This window comes from Bos indicus, chromosome 5 (assembly GCF_029378745.1).
Source record: "Bos indicus isolate NIAB-ARS_2022 breed Sahiwal x Tharparkar chromosome 5, NIAB-ARS_B.indTharparkar_mat_pri_1.0, whole genome shotgun sequence".
NCBI classification, from domain to species: domain Eukaryota; kingdom Metazoa; phylum Chordata; class Mammalia; order Artiodactyla; family Bovidae; genus Bos; species Bos indicus.
This window is the reverse complement of record NC_091764.1, coordinates 68,554,245-68,572,353: the sequence shown is the minus strand read 5'-3', so window position 1 is coordinate 68,572,353 and position 18,109 is coordinate 68,554,245. Positions and strand designations below refer to the sequence as shown.

At 40.9% G+C, this 18,109-nt stretch overlaps 1 protein-coding gene across 1 annotated transcript; it reads right to left on the bottom strand.

Annotated features, from left to right (window-relative positions):
• Nucleotides 1–718: 718 nt before the first annotated feature.
• NOPCHAP1 (NOP protein chaperone 1) lies at nt 719–10,338 on the bottom strand. The gene is made up of 4 exons (XM_019961229.2): nt 9,957–10,338; nt 7,763–7,849; nt 5,156–5,292; nt 719–2,464 (listed from the first exon to the last, which is right to left on the bottom strand). The coding sequence occupies exons 1-4, from the start codon at nt 10,069–10,071 to the stop codon at nt 2,225–2,227; spliced, it is 579 nt and encodes a 192-aa protein (XP_019816788.2). The 5' UTR covers nt 10,072–10,338; the 3' UTR covers nt 719–2,224.
• Between the last annotated feature and the right edge of the window lie 7,771 nt (nt 10,339–18,109).

Below are 18,109 nucleotides of genomic sequence, written 5' to 3'. Positions count from 1 at the left end.
CCATCCTAAAGGAAAACACTCCTGGGTGTTCATTGGAAGGACTGATGTTGAAGCTGAAACTCCAATACTTTGGCCACCTGATGCGAAGAGTTGACTCATTGGAAAAGACTCTGATGCTGGGAGGGATTGGGGGCAGGAGGAGAAGGGTGACGAAAGAGGATGAGATGGCTGGATGGCATCACCGACTCGATGGACATGGGTTTGGGTGAACTCCGGGATTTGGTGATGGACAGGGAGGCCTGGCGTGCTGCGATTCATGGGGTCGCAAGGAGTCGGACACGACTGAGCGACTGAACTGAACTGAAAAGGACAACCCTATCACATATTAGATTTCTTTTTTTCCTCCAATGTCATAAGAATGTCCAGAGAACTGAATTTAGGTGACTTCTTTAACTGTATAGAACACTTAGTTGTATTATATGAGATAGCCAAAGAAGGGGAGAAATATTAAAATTCTACATACTAGTATGTAATTGTACACTGACTAGTCTCTTTCACTGACCAGTCTACTACTTAGGTATGCATTTCTGGTGAACTTACACCTTCATATCCCCATGGATACCATGGCTTAAAATGCCCTGTACATCCCCATATACCTGTTGATTCATTTATCTACATCATTCAGTGCCTACTGTATACCATGCACCATGCTAAGGAGTGAACCAGACAAATGCAATTCTTCCCACAATGTGGCATAAATATTAGCTGGTAGAAGACATTATTTAAATATTTGTTAATTTATTTAAATACACATTTACACCAATAATTCATCACAGCTGTGTTTGGTGCTACCAGGTACAACATAGTATCTTTTCTAGCTGAGAAATCTGGTTTCCAGATCTGTTCACTCTGCATACTTTTAAGGCACAGCCTGGGTTCCAATTTCCAATGGGAAATACCAGAAAGAACCTTGAGAATAATCTTCAGAGTATTCACAAGGATAAGGTGAGGAGTAAGAAAAAAAACAGTTAAAAAAAAAACCCTAAAACATTAGGGAACAAAGTCCCATCAGCTCAATGCACTTGGAGACACTCCTCTAAATTCTCTAGTTTACATCCTGAGCAAAGCCAGTTCCATGGCAAATAAGAACCCAAACAAGTTTAATAAGGTCAAGAATAAGGCAGAAAGGAGACCCCAAAGTAGGATCATTTTGTCTTTTGAAAGGGAAAACCAATTACTATCTTTTTATGTACTGTGCCCTATTTTTCTTGGGGTGTCCCTATTCTCTACAATGAACAGATTTCAAAACTGGGCAACTGTGAGGAATAATTTTAATAGTTGAAACAAACAAAAACATTGCTTTATGAGAAAAAGAAAAAAAAAACCAAAAAAGTAAATTCTACATACAATTCAGAGAACTGAACTTAGATGACTTCTTTAATTTTATAGCACACCTGGTTGTATTATATGAGACAGCCATGGCAAGGGAGAAATATAAAAATTCTACATATTAGTATGTAATAAGGGGCTACAGAGTCATCGACAGTGATTAAACCAATTTAATCCAGTTTAAACCAGTGATTAAACCAGAACACCAGTTTTCCCGCTCAAATTGGAAAGGAATTTTTTTTTTTTTTAATGAAAGTAGATATGTCTGAGGGTGGCTAAATGTAAGTAATTATTTTCTTTGTAAAAAACTTCTTTAAAAGATTTCTACCTCATTGACCCCATTTTGATGGTAATAAATAAGTCTGACTTTATAAAAACTTAAAAAATAAAAACCAACCTAGGTTGTTTTATCCAAGTGGACAATTTAAAGTAAAAACAAACAGGTGATATGTATTTTTACCTTAAAATAAGTTTGAGATTTCTGAAGTCTATGCTATGAAGAAGGATGCCAACAATCTCACTCATTACCATACATAAAATTAAGCTTTCTAAACGTAATCTCTTTAGCATGAAATCAAATACAGTGTGCTCTTAGAGGATCCCCAAATGCTATCCCTTCCAGCTCTTTAAAAGCCAGCTTCTGTTTCTCCAAGAAACAAAGTATATTCAATATTGCAAAAAAGCACCATAGGTATCTGAAATGCAAAACAACTAGTGAGTCACACTCTTTTCCATAGAATTGAAGTCAAGTGAAATGAAGTCGCTCAGTCATGTCCGACTCATTGCGACCCCGTGGACTAGCCTACCAGGCTCCTCCGTCCATGGGATTCTCCAGGCAAGAATACTGGAGTGGGTTGCCATTTAATTAGCAGGCATCTATCACCTGTTTCTTAGATCACTTATTTCCCTGTTTTTCTTTGTTTTCACTAGCAGGACTGTCCAGAACCTCTATCTTGCCTTTTCCGTCTTCTGAATGAGGAAGCTTAATATTATCTATGGTGACTTCACCTTCCGAAGAGGTGCTGTCGTCTTCATCCTCAGATTCTGAACTTTCCTCTGAACTGTCTTGTGAATTCTCTTCCGAACTGTCCTCTTCTTTCGAATGAGACTGATTCATCTCAAACAAGGCCACGTCCTGAAAGAAAAAAAATACACACCATGTGGGAGATTTATTTTGGGGCAGTTCCCTAAAAAGTTATAAAAACAACTTTGGGAATGACCAACACTTAGCACAAATACTGAAGCACAGAAGACAGGAAATGTTTTTAATACAATACTATTATTCTTTCCAGAGATGGCAATGGCACCCCACTCCAGTACTCTTGCCTGGAAAATCCCATGGATGGAAGAGCCTGGCAGGCTGCAGTCCATGGGTCACTAGGAGTCGGACACGACTGAGCGACTTCACTTTCACTTTTCACTTTCATGCACTGGAGAAGGAAATGGCAACCCACTCCAGTGTTCTTGCCTGGAGAATCCCAGGGACGGGGGAGCCTGGTGGGCTGCCAGACGTCTATGGGGTCACACAGAGTCGGACACGACTGAAGCGACTTAGCAGCAGCAGCAGCAGCATTATTCTTTCAGTTGCCAGAGTCTGGCCTAAGGATTTACTTTTATTACAAGTCTAAAATGTTCCTCACAGCTGAATTCTATATAGCTGAATCTACCCAACAAAACTCACTCAACAAATATTAACAAATACCAACATTAACCGGGCACCACATTAGAATCTCAACAACGACAACAACAAAATCCTTGCCTTGGTGGAACTTCTGTTTTTGAGCAGGAGGTGGCAAACCATGGCCTGCAGGGCAAACCCAGCCCCCTGCCTGTTTTCATGCAGCTCATGAACTAAGAATGCTTTTACATTTTGAGTGGTAGGAAAAAAACAAAACAACAAAAGAATAGTATTTCATGAAATGCAAAAATTGTATGAAATTCAAATTTTGGATTCCATAAAAAGTATATAAAACGTGCCTACTCATTACGTATCATCTACAGCTGTCTTTGGGGCTTCACAGGTGGCGCTGGTGGTAAAGAACCTGCCTGCCAATGCAGGTGGACATAAGAGATGTGGGTTCAATTCCTCGGTCGGGAAGATCCCCTGGAGGAGGGCATGGCAACCCACTTTAGTATTCTTGCCTGGAGAATCCCATGGACAGAGGAGCCTGGCAGGCTATAGTCCATGGGGTCGCAAAGAGTTGGACACAACTGAAGCGACTTACCGAGCGCACACACACACACAGCTGTATTCACATGGAAATGGCAGAAATAGACAGTCATACCGGAGACAGCATGGTCCACAAAGCCTAACGTTATTCACTATCTGGCCCCCTACAAATAATGGCTGCTGACCTCTGTTTTAGTTAAGAAACAGGTTTTCCGGTGGTCCAGTGGGCCCACGCTCCCAATGCAGAGGGCCCAAATTTGATCCCTGGTTGGGGAACTAAATCCCACGTGCTGTAACTAAAAGCCTAAGAGCTGGTACAGCCAAATAAATAAATGTATTTTTTTAAAGGCAATAAACAATTACTCAGAAAGCACAGTGTAGGGCAGTGAAAAGTTAAAGAAGAAAAAAAGAAGAAAACCATTGAGGTGACAAGTGATGAAAGATGGAGGAATTTGGGGATGGGATTTTACAAAGAGGGAAAAGGCCCAGAGCCAAGGAGACGGAGGCTGGAGTACAATCAGTGAGGGTCCTTGGTGGGAGAGAAGGTCAATGGAGAGATGGAGGCAGGATCACACTGGCCCATGAAGGACTCTGAATTAATTAGAAATGTGATGGGAAGCCCCCTGGTTCCCAAACTGGGAGCCACATACAATGTGTCAAGAACAAGCTTTGGGGGGAAAAATGTGGAAGCAGAAAGCCTGGCTGGGAACTTCCTGGGATAATCCAGAGGAGAGACTGTCATCACCTAGAGTGAGGGTCCTGGGTGCCGAGCAGGAGTGGCTTGATTCGAGATGTACTCTAGATGCAGAGCTGCCATATCTGCTGATGGATCAGGTATATGATTATTAAAAATGGTGTCAGATCTGTCCAGACATGAGTGTTATAAAGGGGATTTCAGTGCAGAAATAAGAGGAGCCCAAAGTGAGAGACTGGAGAAGGCAATGGCACTCCACTCCAGTACTCTTGCCTGGCAAATCCCATGGATGGAAGAGCCTGGCAGGCTGCAGTCCATGGGTCACTAGGAGTCGGACACGACTGAGCGACTTCCCTTTCACTTTTCACTTTCATGCGTTGGAGAAGGAAATGGCAACCCACTCCAGTGTTCTTGCCTGGAGAATCCCAGGGACAGGGGAGCCTGGCGGGCTGCCGTCTATGGGGTCACAAAGAGTGGGACACAACTGAAGCGACTTAGCAGCAGCAGCAGCAAAGTGAAAGACAATTTTCACACCTGAGTTATATAAGCAGTTTTTCTGTTATACACATTGTTTATTTTTGCATTCTCAATGAATCAGACTCTGATTACTTCTTTTGGGCCTTGAATGGGAAAATTTTTAAAAACTCAGGACACTTAGTATATAAATGCTTCTAGATAACACATGTGTTATTGGAGTGGAAAAAGCCTTTCTATGATTCTGAACGACTAAATTCCTAGACTTCACCCAGGGAAGCTTGCTGACTTATGAGGTTATTAGGATTAAATAACTCGGTCATTTAATCATCAAATGACTGAGCACCTGTGCAGCACTGGAAACATGAGCTGACTTTGCAAAAAGGAAAATAACACTTGGAATTAAAATTTAAAAGTTCTCTTTCTTTTTCAGGTGATGAAACATATTGTTTATTTTATACTATGAAATGAAAACAAGGCATAGTTACCATTTGAATAACTTGTCCAAGAGTCTCATCAGTATTTTCAATATTGAAATGACCAGGTGGTGCAGCTGCCATTTCTTTTCTTAGCTTTTCGTTTGCCTGAGCCATCTGTGGGAGAAAGGTCCGTACTTGGTCCAATACTAAGGAGCGAAAATATCATTTATCAATATTTATGTTAGTCTTTGGCCAAACTTTTAAAATTCAGAATTTCTATAAAAACACTTCTCAATCTGACAGGAATAATAACAACAGTTCAATAAAAAAGCATTCAAATTCCTTCTATTTTAAAACTTTTCATTCTCTTCTGAATTCTTAAAATGGTGGGCTTCCCTGGTGGCTCAGACAGTAAGTAAAGAATCTGCCTGCAATGCAGGAGACCCGGGTTCGATCCCTGGGTCAGGAAGATCTCCTGGAGAAGGGAATGGTTACCCACGCCAGTATTCTTGTCTGGGGAATTCCTCTGTCCATGAAAAACAGTATGACTGTACAATTCAGCAATTATTTCTCAATGTTTTCTGGTTTTCATATATGCCCAGAACTGAAAATTCCTAGAAGAATGGCATTCAACAGACAGTAAACTGATTAAGTAGGCAGTTGGACTTAATAGTTAAATGCATGAGACTCCGAGGCTTTGGGGTCAGACTGCTGAGGCTCTTCAGAGAACCCCAGTTCCACGTCTTACTACCTGAGTTACCTGGGCAGGTTAATGAAGCAATGGATGTTGATGAGGCCCACATCTGTTTCCCTTTCTTCTGATAATGATGACTTTCTTAAGCTCTGTCACTCTTAGTCACTCCTGCCCCTACCCAGTTCCTGCCTATGTATTCCACAACCTTGGCCATTGGGATTCGGTCTCATGACACCGTGATCTGGCAAGCCAATTAGAGATCACCCTGGGACTCTGTTTTGGACTGTTGAGAAAGATGTCCATTCTTCCAGAGTCAATGACTAGGTGAGTTGCTGAATGTAAACCTAGAGCTGCTGATAAACCGGCCCAGCTACCACCCATCATCAGGGAAGAACTGGTTCTAGATAAAGTCACCTAGGAAAGTAGAACTAAGAGATATAGAGTGGCAGATCCCAGGTGACGCTGAGCACCTGGATGATGCAGATGTACCTGAAATCACTGGGGGTATTTTTCCCCAAAAAATGAGCCAACATCAGTTGGCTAAAGGCAACTGGAGCTGGGTTTCATTCATGTGCAACCACAGGAATCTAATACATTTAATTTAACCAATCAAAACCTCAGTTTACTCATCTCTGAGTGCTAAGCACAGGGGAGACAAAGAACAGGGATATGTCATTTACTGAGTTAGCTCTCAAGAGGCCCAGCATATAACCATGCACATTATGAGCTCTCAGAACTTAAGTCACTGACACAGCCATGTAACAGTGGACTAAAATGTTCAGAGCATGGAAGAAGAAAATGGAGGTGAGGATCAAGAAATGGCCTTGAATTGTGAAACAGGACTGCTAGGATTCCAGATGGTATACCCAACTTGGAAAAGAATTTGGCAATCTTTTCTCTATTAAAAAATACACTCTGGGGACTTCCCTTGGGGTCCAGTGGCTGAAACACCATGCTTCCAATGCAGGGAGGTGACAGTTCCACCCCTAGTTGGGGAACTAAGATCCTACATGATGGGTGGCACGGCCAAAATACTAAAAAATAAAAATTCTTAAAATTCCACTCAGAGATATGTACCCTCCAAAAATATAAACCTATGTCTACACAAAAACTTATATTTGAATGGGGACCCACCATGCAATCATTTCAGCTGTTGTACATTTAGTGCATATTATGGTTAACTTCCCCTCGACTACTCACGATTTTGTAGTTTACAGACATGATAACCTCATGTATCATTTACACCATTTTTACTAATTCTTTATTTTCTTTTAAACATTAAAAGGGAATCACACAAATGCTAAGTGTTACATGATGCTATCTGAACAAAGTCTGACTCACATATATTTAGAGTATGTGATACACCAATATCACAGAGTAATTAATAAAAAGAACTGGCCCTGTTATGAGTAACATTTACCATTTAAGTAACTGTGTCCAATTTAATCAAATCTGGTGGTGTTTTCCCACATCCGTGTGTGAAATTTAGGAGCCAGTAACCTCTGGAAACATTCCCCATGGAGTTTAACAATAATTGATTTTGATTTCCAAAAATCCATCCCACAAGTTTTTCTGGGCAAGGTTACCCTCTTAAGTGTTAGTCACACTCAGTCGTGTTTGACTCTTTGTGACCCCAAGGACTGTAGCCTGCCAGGCTCTTCTGTCCATGAGATTCTCCAGGCAAGAATACTGGAGTTGGTTGCCACTCCCGTCTCCAGGGGATCTTCTCAACCCAGGAATCAAACCCGAGTCTCCTGCCTGGTTTAAGCCCCACCCTCTAAAAGCAGGGGAATAATACAAGAAATTTTATCCCTGTGCACTGAATTCATGATGTAATTTCCAAGTAAGACTTGCTAGAATGGACTCTCTGACAACAAAAGCAGACACTGTCCCAACAAATAAGTGATTAATTAGGCAGAATTTCATATCACAGAGGGTTCTTGAGAGACAGAGAGAAAGAGAAGAGAGGGAAGGGTACTTACAGGGACTCCTCTCTATCCGAACTGTTTGAAGAGTAGAATTCTTTCTGGAATTAGGCTCGGAGTTGATGAGCAACCTGTCCCATATACCTGCAAACACACACACACACTTCCTTTATTACAGCACAAAGAAATAGGAGCCCAAGAGCAAACTTTGCAAGACCACCCTCCACCCTCAAGTCTTGACTGTTCCTTCCTCACTTTCTAACACATTAAACAAAAAAAAAAAAAAGAAGGAACATTCCAAGTTCCATGACAACATTTTAGTTCTTTCTGCAGATCTCCCCCCTTTAAACCTGTCTCTTACATCTCTGCCTCACCAATGCCAGGTAGTAAATGCCCACTAAACTGCACCTTTCTGGGCCAGAAATCTACCAGCAACAAATGTAGGTCAGCAATGACAGAATGCAGGAAGCAGTACAGAATACATAAGGGTTAAGTAAAGCCAGAAATGGTTTATCAGCTACATTATATTGGGCAAATCACCTACACTTTTTGAGTATTAATTTCTTCATTTATAAAACATCTCTTCCTGGTAAGTTCCCTTTCAGTCAAGATGTCTGATGTAGACAAAACAGCCCTTTAAAGAGAACCCCTTTAGCCTTTTCACAGCTCCTCAAATCAACCCAACTCTCCAGCCCATCAGAGCACAGAGAACAGGACTTACTTTCAAAACCCAAGGCTTTATGCACCCCGGTTCCCACACCTGGAAAATCTCTTCACTCTGGCATAAAAATCCTGTTCACCCTCAAAGCAGCAGCTCCACACTCCTAGCTACTATCAATAGCTTATACCTAATAATTGGATTAGTGAAAAGAGCATGGACTCTGGGGCCACACCGATTGGATTCAAATGCCAATTTTGCCACTTTCCAGCCACATGATCTCCAACAAGTTACTTATCTGTGTGATACACCAGGTCTCAGTTTCCTCATCTGTACAACTGCCCTAACAGAACCAACTCCACACAGGGAAGTTGTGAGGATTAAATTTAGCGAATTAATTCCTGGGGCAGAGTAGGCACTAAGAAGCTTCAGCTATTATCGGATGCTCTGGATTCTCAAAGAATCTTTTTTCAAGTTAATATTTAATGAGGATATGTCCAAGACATTACACTCATTCTTCTTCTCAGAAAAAAAAAAACAAAAAAAAACACTATAGGTTCTACTACTTCCATTTTCCAAATGTAAAAACTGAAGCTTTGGGGATGTAAACAACTCTCCTACTATGGTGCTGAAGACTCTTGAGAGTCCCTTGGACTGCAAGGAGATCAAACCAGTCAATCCTAAAGGAAATCAACACTGAAATACTCATTGGAAGCACTGACGCTGAAGTTGAAGCTCCAATATTTTGGCCACCTGATGTGAAGAGCCCGACTCACTGGAAAAGACTCTGATGCTGAGAAAGATTGAGGGCAAGAGGAGAAGAGGGCGACAGAGGATGAGATGGTTGGATGGCATCATCGACTCAACGGACATGAGTTTCAGGAAACTCTGGGAGATAGTGAAGGACAGGGAAGCCTGGAGTGCTGCAGTCCATGGGGTCGCAAAGCGTCGGACACCGAGCCACAAAAAAGTTCCACAGCTGGTTCTGCTCTTCCTTGAGCCAGCCATCTGTTCTAACAGCGTCTACCACTCGAATGAACTTTATTCTCTTCAAACACCGCCCCCCTCCAAAAAAAGTTCGACAGCTAATTACTCGTGGGGTTGGGATTCGAACCCTAGTTTTTTTTAGCTCTCTATTATGATGTCTAAAAACCTATGAGGGTTTCCTGGACGCGTCTCCCTCTACCAGAGCAGCGCACTAAGGGAGCGCACTAAGGATGGCTCTGTGAGCATCTGCAGAGAGAGGGTACCCAATCCATAATACTCACCTGCTCCCCTTACTAGCCAACTGCTGGAACCCAGACCTGATTCTAAGGTCGTCCCCTTGGGAGGGGGAGGGGTGCGGGGGAAGGTCGTGCTGCGGCGCTCAGCACTGGGCACTCAGCACTGTGCCTAAAACATGAAAACACAAACCACCTTCGGGCTCGAGGCCGGATGCCCATACCTAGGCCGGCCAGTCCCCCAACCCCGCAGCCGGGGTGATGTCCGGGTCCCTCGCTAGCTAGGCAGGTAGCCCCTGACCCGCAGCTCCAGCAGCGCCGCCCCGAGCTGCACGTGCGCGCCCCACGCCGCTGCCGCCCACCCATTCGTCACCTCCGCGGCCGCCGCTCCCCGCCATCAGCAACTCCTTGGAGACCGAAACCCCGGAGCCATCCCGCGAGGACGACGAACAGCTTGGGCCGGAGTGGGATTCGCCGGAAACCTCCATGCTGCTCGCTGGTCTTCACAGCGGCCTCTCCAAGCCCGGATGCAGGAAAAAGGCTGGGGTAGGAGGCGGGGCCAGGACTGCGATTGGAGGAAACTCGTAGGAGCGGGGCTAGGGGCAGGGCGAGGGAGGCCCGCGGAGAGGGCGGCACCTAGCGGAGTGAGGAGGCCATTCCTATCCGGAGAAAAGGTAGGTGGAGGCTCTAGAGATCCTGTGATTCGATGAAAGAGCTAGCAAGGCTGGATTTAAAAGTGAAGAGCGCACCATGGGGGCTGCCCTCCTCTTCAAACCTCTGTGACATAGAACACACTTTGACGGTCCAGTGGTTAAGACTAGGACTTTCAGTTCAGGGGGTATAGGTTGGATTCCCGGTCTGGGAGCTAAGATCCCACATGCCTCCCAGCCACGAAAATAAAAATATAAAATAGAAGCAATATTAAAACAATTTCAATAAAGACTTTAAAAATGATCCACATCAAAAAGAAATCTTAAAAAAAACACACATAATCCTATTTTTCTGGGTATAGTTCAGAAGTGTTAACTATTTACATTGTTATGTAACAGATCCGTAGAATTTTTGCAAAACCGAAACTCTATATTCATTGAGCAACGCCCCACCCCCACCCCTCCCACACCATTGCATCCTGCCTCCACCATTCTAATTTCTGTTTCTGTGAGTTTAACTACTTCAGATATCTCATATAAGCGAAATCATACAAAATTTGTCTTTTCTTGACTGGCAAATTTCACTTAGTATAGTATTCTCAAAGTTTATCCATGTTGTAGCAAGTAATAGGATTCCCATCTTTTTAACGGAGAAGGCGATGGCAACCCACTCCAGTACTATTGCTTGGAAAATCCCGTGGACGGAGGAGCCTGGTGGGCTGCAGTCCATGGGGTTGCTGAGGGTCGGACACGACTGAGCGACTTCACTTTCACTTTTCACTTTCATGCTCTAGAGAAGGACATGGCAACCCATTCCAGTGTTCTTGCCTGGAGAATCCCAGGGACGGGGCATCCTAGTGGGCTGCCGTCTATGGGGTTGCACAGAGTCGGACACGACTGAAGAGAGTTAGCAGCAGCAGCAGCAGCAGCAGCAGCAGCAGCAGCGTCTTTTTAAAGACCGAATAGTATTCCATTCCATGCATATACCACACTTTCTTTATGCATTTCATCCCTTGGCAGGTGTTTGGGTTGCTTCCTCCTGGGTACCCTGAACAATGAGGCAGTGAACATAGATATGCAAATATATCTTCCAGGTACTGCTTTTAATTCCTTTTTGTTTAATATTTATCTATTTGGCTGTGCCAGGTCCTAGTTGTGGCATGCAGGATCTTCCATCTTCATTGCAGTGTATGGGATCTACTTCGCTGACTAGGGATCAAACATGGGCCCCCTGCACTGGAAGCATGGAATCTTAGCCACTGGACCACCAGGGAAGTCCCTGCTTTCAATTTGTTTGGATATATTATACCCAGAAGTGTGATTACTGACTATATGGTAATTCTATTTTTAACTTTTTAAGACCCTTCAGTGTGTTTCCATAGTGATTGCACTATCTTATTCCTACCACTAGGGCATAAGGGCTCCAATTTCTCCACATCTTCGTCAATGTTTATTTGCTTTTTCTTTCTTTTTTTTTTTAATAGTGGCCATCCATCCTAGTTGAGTTCTTCTCTGGTGGCTCAGATGGTAAAGCATCTGCCTGCAATGTGGGAGACCTGGGTTCGATCCCTGGACTGGGAAGATCCCCTGGAGAAGGAAATGGCAACCCACTCCAGTATTCTTGCCTGGAAAATCCCAGGGACAGAGGAGCTAGTAGGCTACAGTCCATGGGGTCGCAAAGAGTTGGACACAACTGAGAGACTTCACTTTTTTTCTTTCTTTCTTTCTAGTTGGTGTGAGGTGATAACTCACTGTAGTTTAGATTTGCATTTCTCTAACAATTAGTGATGTTGAGCATGTTTTCATGTGTTCATTGGCCATTTGTGTATCTACTTTGCAGAAATGTGTATTCACATCCACTGCCTGTTTTAGTTCAGGTAGCTTTGTTGGTGTTGAATTGTAGGAATTATTTATATTTTCTTATCAGATATATGATAATAGACATAGACCATTATGAACATACAAGAACTCAGGAAATATTGCTCCCAAACCCTCCTTGAGGAATTTCCTAGAAAATATGATTCAGAAAATAATTGGAGAAATGCAACTTAAGTTTTGGTAGTGAGCATTTTACAGTAGAATTGTGGGAAAACAGTGAGAATAAGGTTGAAAGAATAGTCTTTAATTTTTATAGGTTTTGATAGTGCGGATATAAAACAAAAAAGGGGGAGAAGCAGAGACTATATAGTAAGAGGAAATCTGACTTTTTAAAAACTTGGAATAAAAGGATAGTATTTTAAGTTAGATGTTGGGGGTAATGGAGAGAAGAGAAAGAGGAGGTTAATTGTAAGTTACAATGTTGTTCATAGTAAGACAATATCAAAATAAAAGGGGACTGAATGATATTGAGTACAGTTATTAGAACAAAATAAAAATATTCATAAATATAAAAATTAATAAGATAGAAAGAAAAGAATTCAGGCTCTTTCCCCTAAAAGGAAACAAAAAGATACTTTATAATGCTAAATATAAATATAATGCTAAATACTAGAATCTGCAAAGAGGAAACTATCATTAATATCCACGTGCCTAATAAAATAGCAACAAGTATCATAAAACAGAAACTAAAAAGGAATGCAAAGAAAATTAAGCAAAAACTCTAATAATTGGAAATTTTAACACTGTTTCAGAACAGACTATATCTAATTGAACAAAAAATTATGTGGTTACAGAAGACCTAAACAAAATTATAAATAAAGTAGAGGTAAAAAATCCACCTTACCAATTCAGGAGACGCAAGAGACACAGGTTTGATCCCTGGGTCAGGAAGATACCCTGAAGTAGAAAATGCCAAGCTGCTCCAGTATTCTGGCCTGGAAAATTCCACATACAGATGAGCTTGGTAGGCTACGGTCCATGGCGTTACAAAGAGTTAGATTCAATTGAGCACACACACACAGATATAATAAATGTAAACACTGAATCCTGATAACAGAGATTAAACCTTCTTCTAAGTCACATGAAAAATTCACAAAATTACTGTATTATAGTCCACAAAATTTCAATACATTCCAAAAGTATAAATGATATAAGTGGCCTTCTGTGATCACAATTCTATATAACTAGCAAATAATGACTTTTAAAAAAGTCTCTTCCACCTAAAAATGTAAAAACACACTGCAAATCAATCCTTGCATTAAAAGGAAATAATGAAATGAACCTTTACCCTTAAAAAACTAACCACTAGCTTAATGTGAGTCAAAATACAGGGGTGAAGGAAGGTTTGAAGGTATAAATATATGAAATAAAAGGTAATGAAACAATAACCATAAAATCAAAGGAAATATATAAAAACGTATAAACGCTACTTTGCACAACTCTATGCAAAGGAAATTGAAAGCCTAAATGAAACCATTTGAAATGGTTAATGTTCCAGAAATATATAATTTACAAAATTTCCCCAGAATTCAATAGCAAGTCTAAATAGAGCAATTTTTATAGATGTCACAGAGAGGGTTGTCAGAGCTCTCACATAAAAACACCATGCTCAGTTGGTTTTACAAGGGGATTTCTATCAAACTTTCAAAGATCAGATAAACCTAATGCTACTTAAACTATTTCAGAGCATGGGAAATAAAAGTAAAATTCCCAAGTTCTAAGAAATGAATATAGCATTGATACCCAAACTTCAGAAAGACTGTACAAAAAAGAAAATCATAGAACTGGCTTAATTGGTTTCCCTAGAAGCCAGCCTAGAGATGAGGTTCAAGTGCAAGTAGCTTTGAAGCCAGAAGGGGGAAGAGAAACAAAGAAGGAAAGGAACCAGTATTGTGTTATGTGCTCAGTTGTGTCCGACTCTTTGTGGCCCCATGGACTGTCCATGCTCCTCTGTCCACGGAATTTCCCAGGCAAGAATTTACTGCAGGGTAAGGGTATCTTCCCAACCCAGGGAATCAAATCTGCTTCTCTGAAGTCTCTTGTATTGGCAGGCGGATTCTTTGACCACTAGCGCCACCTGAGAATTAACAATAATGTGTTACTATCAAGCAAATTGTGGCTAAGGGCAACTGGAACTTAATACTGCTGGGGAATTCTCAGTTACCCTCAGTGAGCCTAGGTATTTGTCTACTAGCTCATGTCAGTTATTGGTTGAGGGCTGCTCCTACGTGGTACAAGTTGCCCAGCATTTCCAGCCTGTTCTTTGCTTTCTAGTTAAGTGGGCTCCAGTGGCAAGAAAAAATCTTCAGGCAGAGAGTTACAAATGCTGGTCATTGAAAATTGGGCAGGGGCTTTCCTGGTGATCCAGTGGTTAAGAAGCCTCCTGCCAAAGCAGGGCACACAGATTCGATCCCTGCTCTGAGGTATATTCCACATACCTCAGGACAATTAAGCCCTTGGGCTACAACTCTGAAGCCCACCTGCTGCAACTACTGAGTCCATGAGCTCTAGCCCATGCTCTGCAACAAGAGATGCCACTGCAATGAGAAACCCATGCTTGGCAACTGGAGAGTAGCCCCTGCTCATGGCAACAATGAGAAAGCCCATGCTAGCAATAAAGACCCAGTGCAGCTAAAAATTAAATTAAATTAAATTAATTAATTAAAACAATTTTTTGAAAAAAGAAAATTGGGCAGAAGTGTATATAAATAGTAAGTGCCAATGGGATGTGGGTGAGGCACTGACAACCTTTACGACAAGACCAGTCTTAATTATGAATATTGATGCGAGAGATTTGTTGTTGTTCAGTCACTCAATTGTGTCCAACTCTTTGCGACCCCATGGAGCAGCATGCCAGGCTTCTGTGTCCTTCACCATCTCCTGGAGCTTGCTCAAACTCATGTCCATTTAGTTGGTGATGCCATCCAACTATCTCATCCTCTGTCATCCTCTGCTCCTGTCCTCAATCTTTCCCAGCATCCAGGGTCTTTTCTAATGAGTCGGCTCTTAGCATCAGGTGGCCAAAGTATTGGAGCTTCAGCATCAGTCCTTCCAATGAATATTCAGGATTGTTTCCCTTTAGGATTGACTGGTTGGATCTCCTTTCAGTCCACAGGACTCTCAAGAGTCATCTCCAACACCACAGTTTAAAAGCATCAATTCTTCAGTGCTCAGCCTTCTTTATGGTCCTACTCTCACATCCATACATGACTATTGGAAAAACCATAAGCTTTGACTAGATGGAACTTTCTTGGCAAAGTAATGTCTCTGCTTTTTAATACACTGTCTAGGTTTGTCATAGCTTTTCTTCCAAGGAGCAAGTGTCTTTTTATTTCATGGCTGCTGTCACCATCTACAGTGATTTTGGAGCCCCCCCAAATAAGTCTCTCACTGTTTCCATTGTTTCCCTATCTATTTGCCATGAAGTGATGGGACTGGATGCTATGATCTTCATTTTTTGAATGTTGAGTTTGAAGCCAGCTTTTCCACTCTCCTCTTTTACTTTCATCAAGAGGCTCTTTAGTTCTTCTTCACTTTCTGCCATGAGGGTAGTGTCATCTGCATATCTGAGGTTATTGATATTTTTCCCAGCAAACTTGATTCCAACTTGTGCCTCATCCAGCCTGGCATTTCACATGATGTACTCTGCATGTAAGTTAAATAAGCAAGGTGACAATTTACAGCCTTGATGTACTCCTTTCCCAGTTTGGAACCAGTCCATTGTTCCATGTTCAGTTCTAACTATTGCTTCTTGACCTGCACATAGGTTTCTCAGGAGGCAGATAGGGTGGTCTGGTTTTCCCATCTCTTTAAGATGAAACAAATTAAATACTAGCAAGAGAATCCAAGAGTACATTAAAAACTAGATGCCATACAAGAGGTGCTTATTCTAAGAGGGATTAGTATAGTCTTTAGTATATTAATAGTAGTATTGTCATTAATATATCGGTTTAACAGTTACAAAGAAAAATCATATAATCGTATCTACAGATGAGCATTCAGTAAGATGAAAACTGATACCCATTATGCATAATAAAATCATATATACTTCTGCCCCCAAATCAGCATTTTACTTAATGGGTAAATGCGAGGCTTTCTTCCTAAAGCCTCTAGAGGAAATGCAAGGATGTTCAGTCTTTGCTATTACCTAAGCATTGAATTGGCAATATTAGCCAAAACATTTACACAAGAGGAAACAGAAACATAAGACTTGGAAAGTGTGAGGTAAGACTATTTCTATATACAAATGTTACAATAGTATATCTGAGAATAGGAGTGGGGAAAGAATCAGAAAAACTGCTACAAATGAGAATCTTGTAAAATAGTAGGAAATAAATGCAGAGAAACGCCACCCAGTTTGAAAATATAGTGGAAGGGAAAACCCATTTATAAGATAAACTAAAACACCTAGGCATAAGCTTAACAAGAAATCTTCAAAAAGTATATAAAGAAAACCATAAAATATTCTTGAAAGATAAAGAATAGATTTGAATAAAAGGAAATATGTAACAGATATATCCATTGCCTTGGATAGAAAGACTCAATATCAAAAATACTGTCAGTCTCCTAAAGTCCACCATGAAATTTCCATAATCCTAATAAAAATGCCATCAGGTAATCTTTTCCCTTTGAATGATGAAAGAGTTCATACAAAATGACAGTAGCAGCAAGGAGACTGAAAAAGAGGAGCTACAATGAGAGGGAGGTGTTTCCTCTATTAGTAAAACGTACTGTAGAGTCTGCCTAATAATTAAAAACAGTCCTGATGCACAAACTAAACAGAGGACAAAAAATACAATTCAGGAGTAGATCCCCATGCTTTGGGAATTTTAGTGTAGATAAAGGCAGCATCTCAAATCAGTAAGGAGGAGAGGCACTTTTAAATAAGTGCCTCTTACTAGGGGACTGCCCTGGTGGTCCAGTGGTTAAGACTCCATGCTTTAAATGCAGGGGTCCTGGGTTTGGTCCCTGGGTGGGGAATTAAGATCCCACAGGTAATGTGGTATGGCCAAAAACAAAACAAACATGGTATTAGAACAAAAGAATAGCCATTTGAGAAAAAAGGAAAAAAGGTAAATTTGGGTCCATTCCACACACTATGCATCCAGACAAATTCCAAATGTATTAGAGAGTCAAACTTAAAAAATGAAACTTTAAAAGTAATAAAAGAGAGCTAGGAAAAGAGAGGGCGATAGAATGTTTTCTTTATAACTGAAATGGATGGGGAAAACTTTCTTAACTATCATTCAAAATCTAGAATCAATAAGAGAAAAGATTCATGAATTTGACTATATAAAAATTCAAAAATAATTTTTACAGAAGAAAAATCAGCATAAGTGATGTAAGAAGACAAATGACACATCTGAAAATAAGACTTCCAACTTATCTCACAGAGTTAATACCCATAACATTAAAAGCTTCTAAAAACTGAGAAGAAAAAGACCAATAACTCCACAGAAAAAAAGGTTAGAAAAGTGAACCAACAATTCACAGAAACAGAAATACAAAAGTTGCTCAAACACACTCATATTTTTAAAAAAATGCTGAAACACACTCATATTAAAAACACACACACATAAAAGAAAAAGACATTGGGGAGCTACTTCTCATCTATCAGAATGGCAAGAATGAAAAATTAAAACATACCCATTGGCAAAGTAGTGGGGAAGCAGGCAGTGTCGTACATTAAAGTTGGGAATGAAAAATAATAGAGTTGTTATGGAAAGGAATTGACATTATCCAGTAAGTTACATATATGCATTTACCTTTATACCCAGAAATTCCTATCAATATTCTGGGAAAAAATTTAAGATAACGTAGGCACTGTGGCACTATTTGTAATGGTAAAAATGAAAATAACCTAGATGTCCATCAATGGGGGTCTATTTCAATAAACACAAAATGAAATACTATGCATGGTAAAAAGATGAGGTAAATATGTATATCCTGCTATGGAGGATCTTCTGGATATATTTATAAGCAAATAAAGCAAATTTGT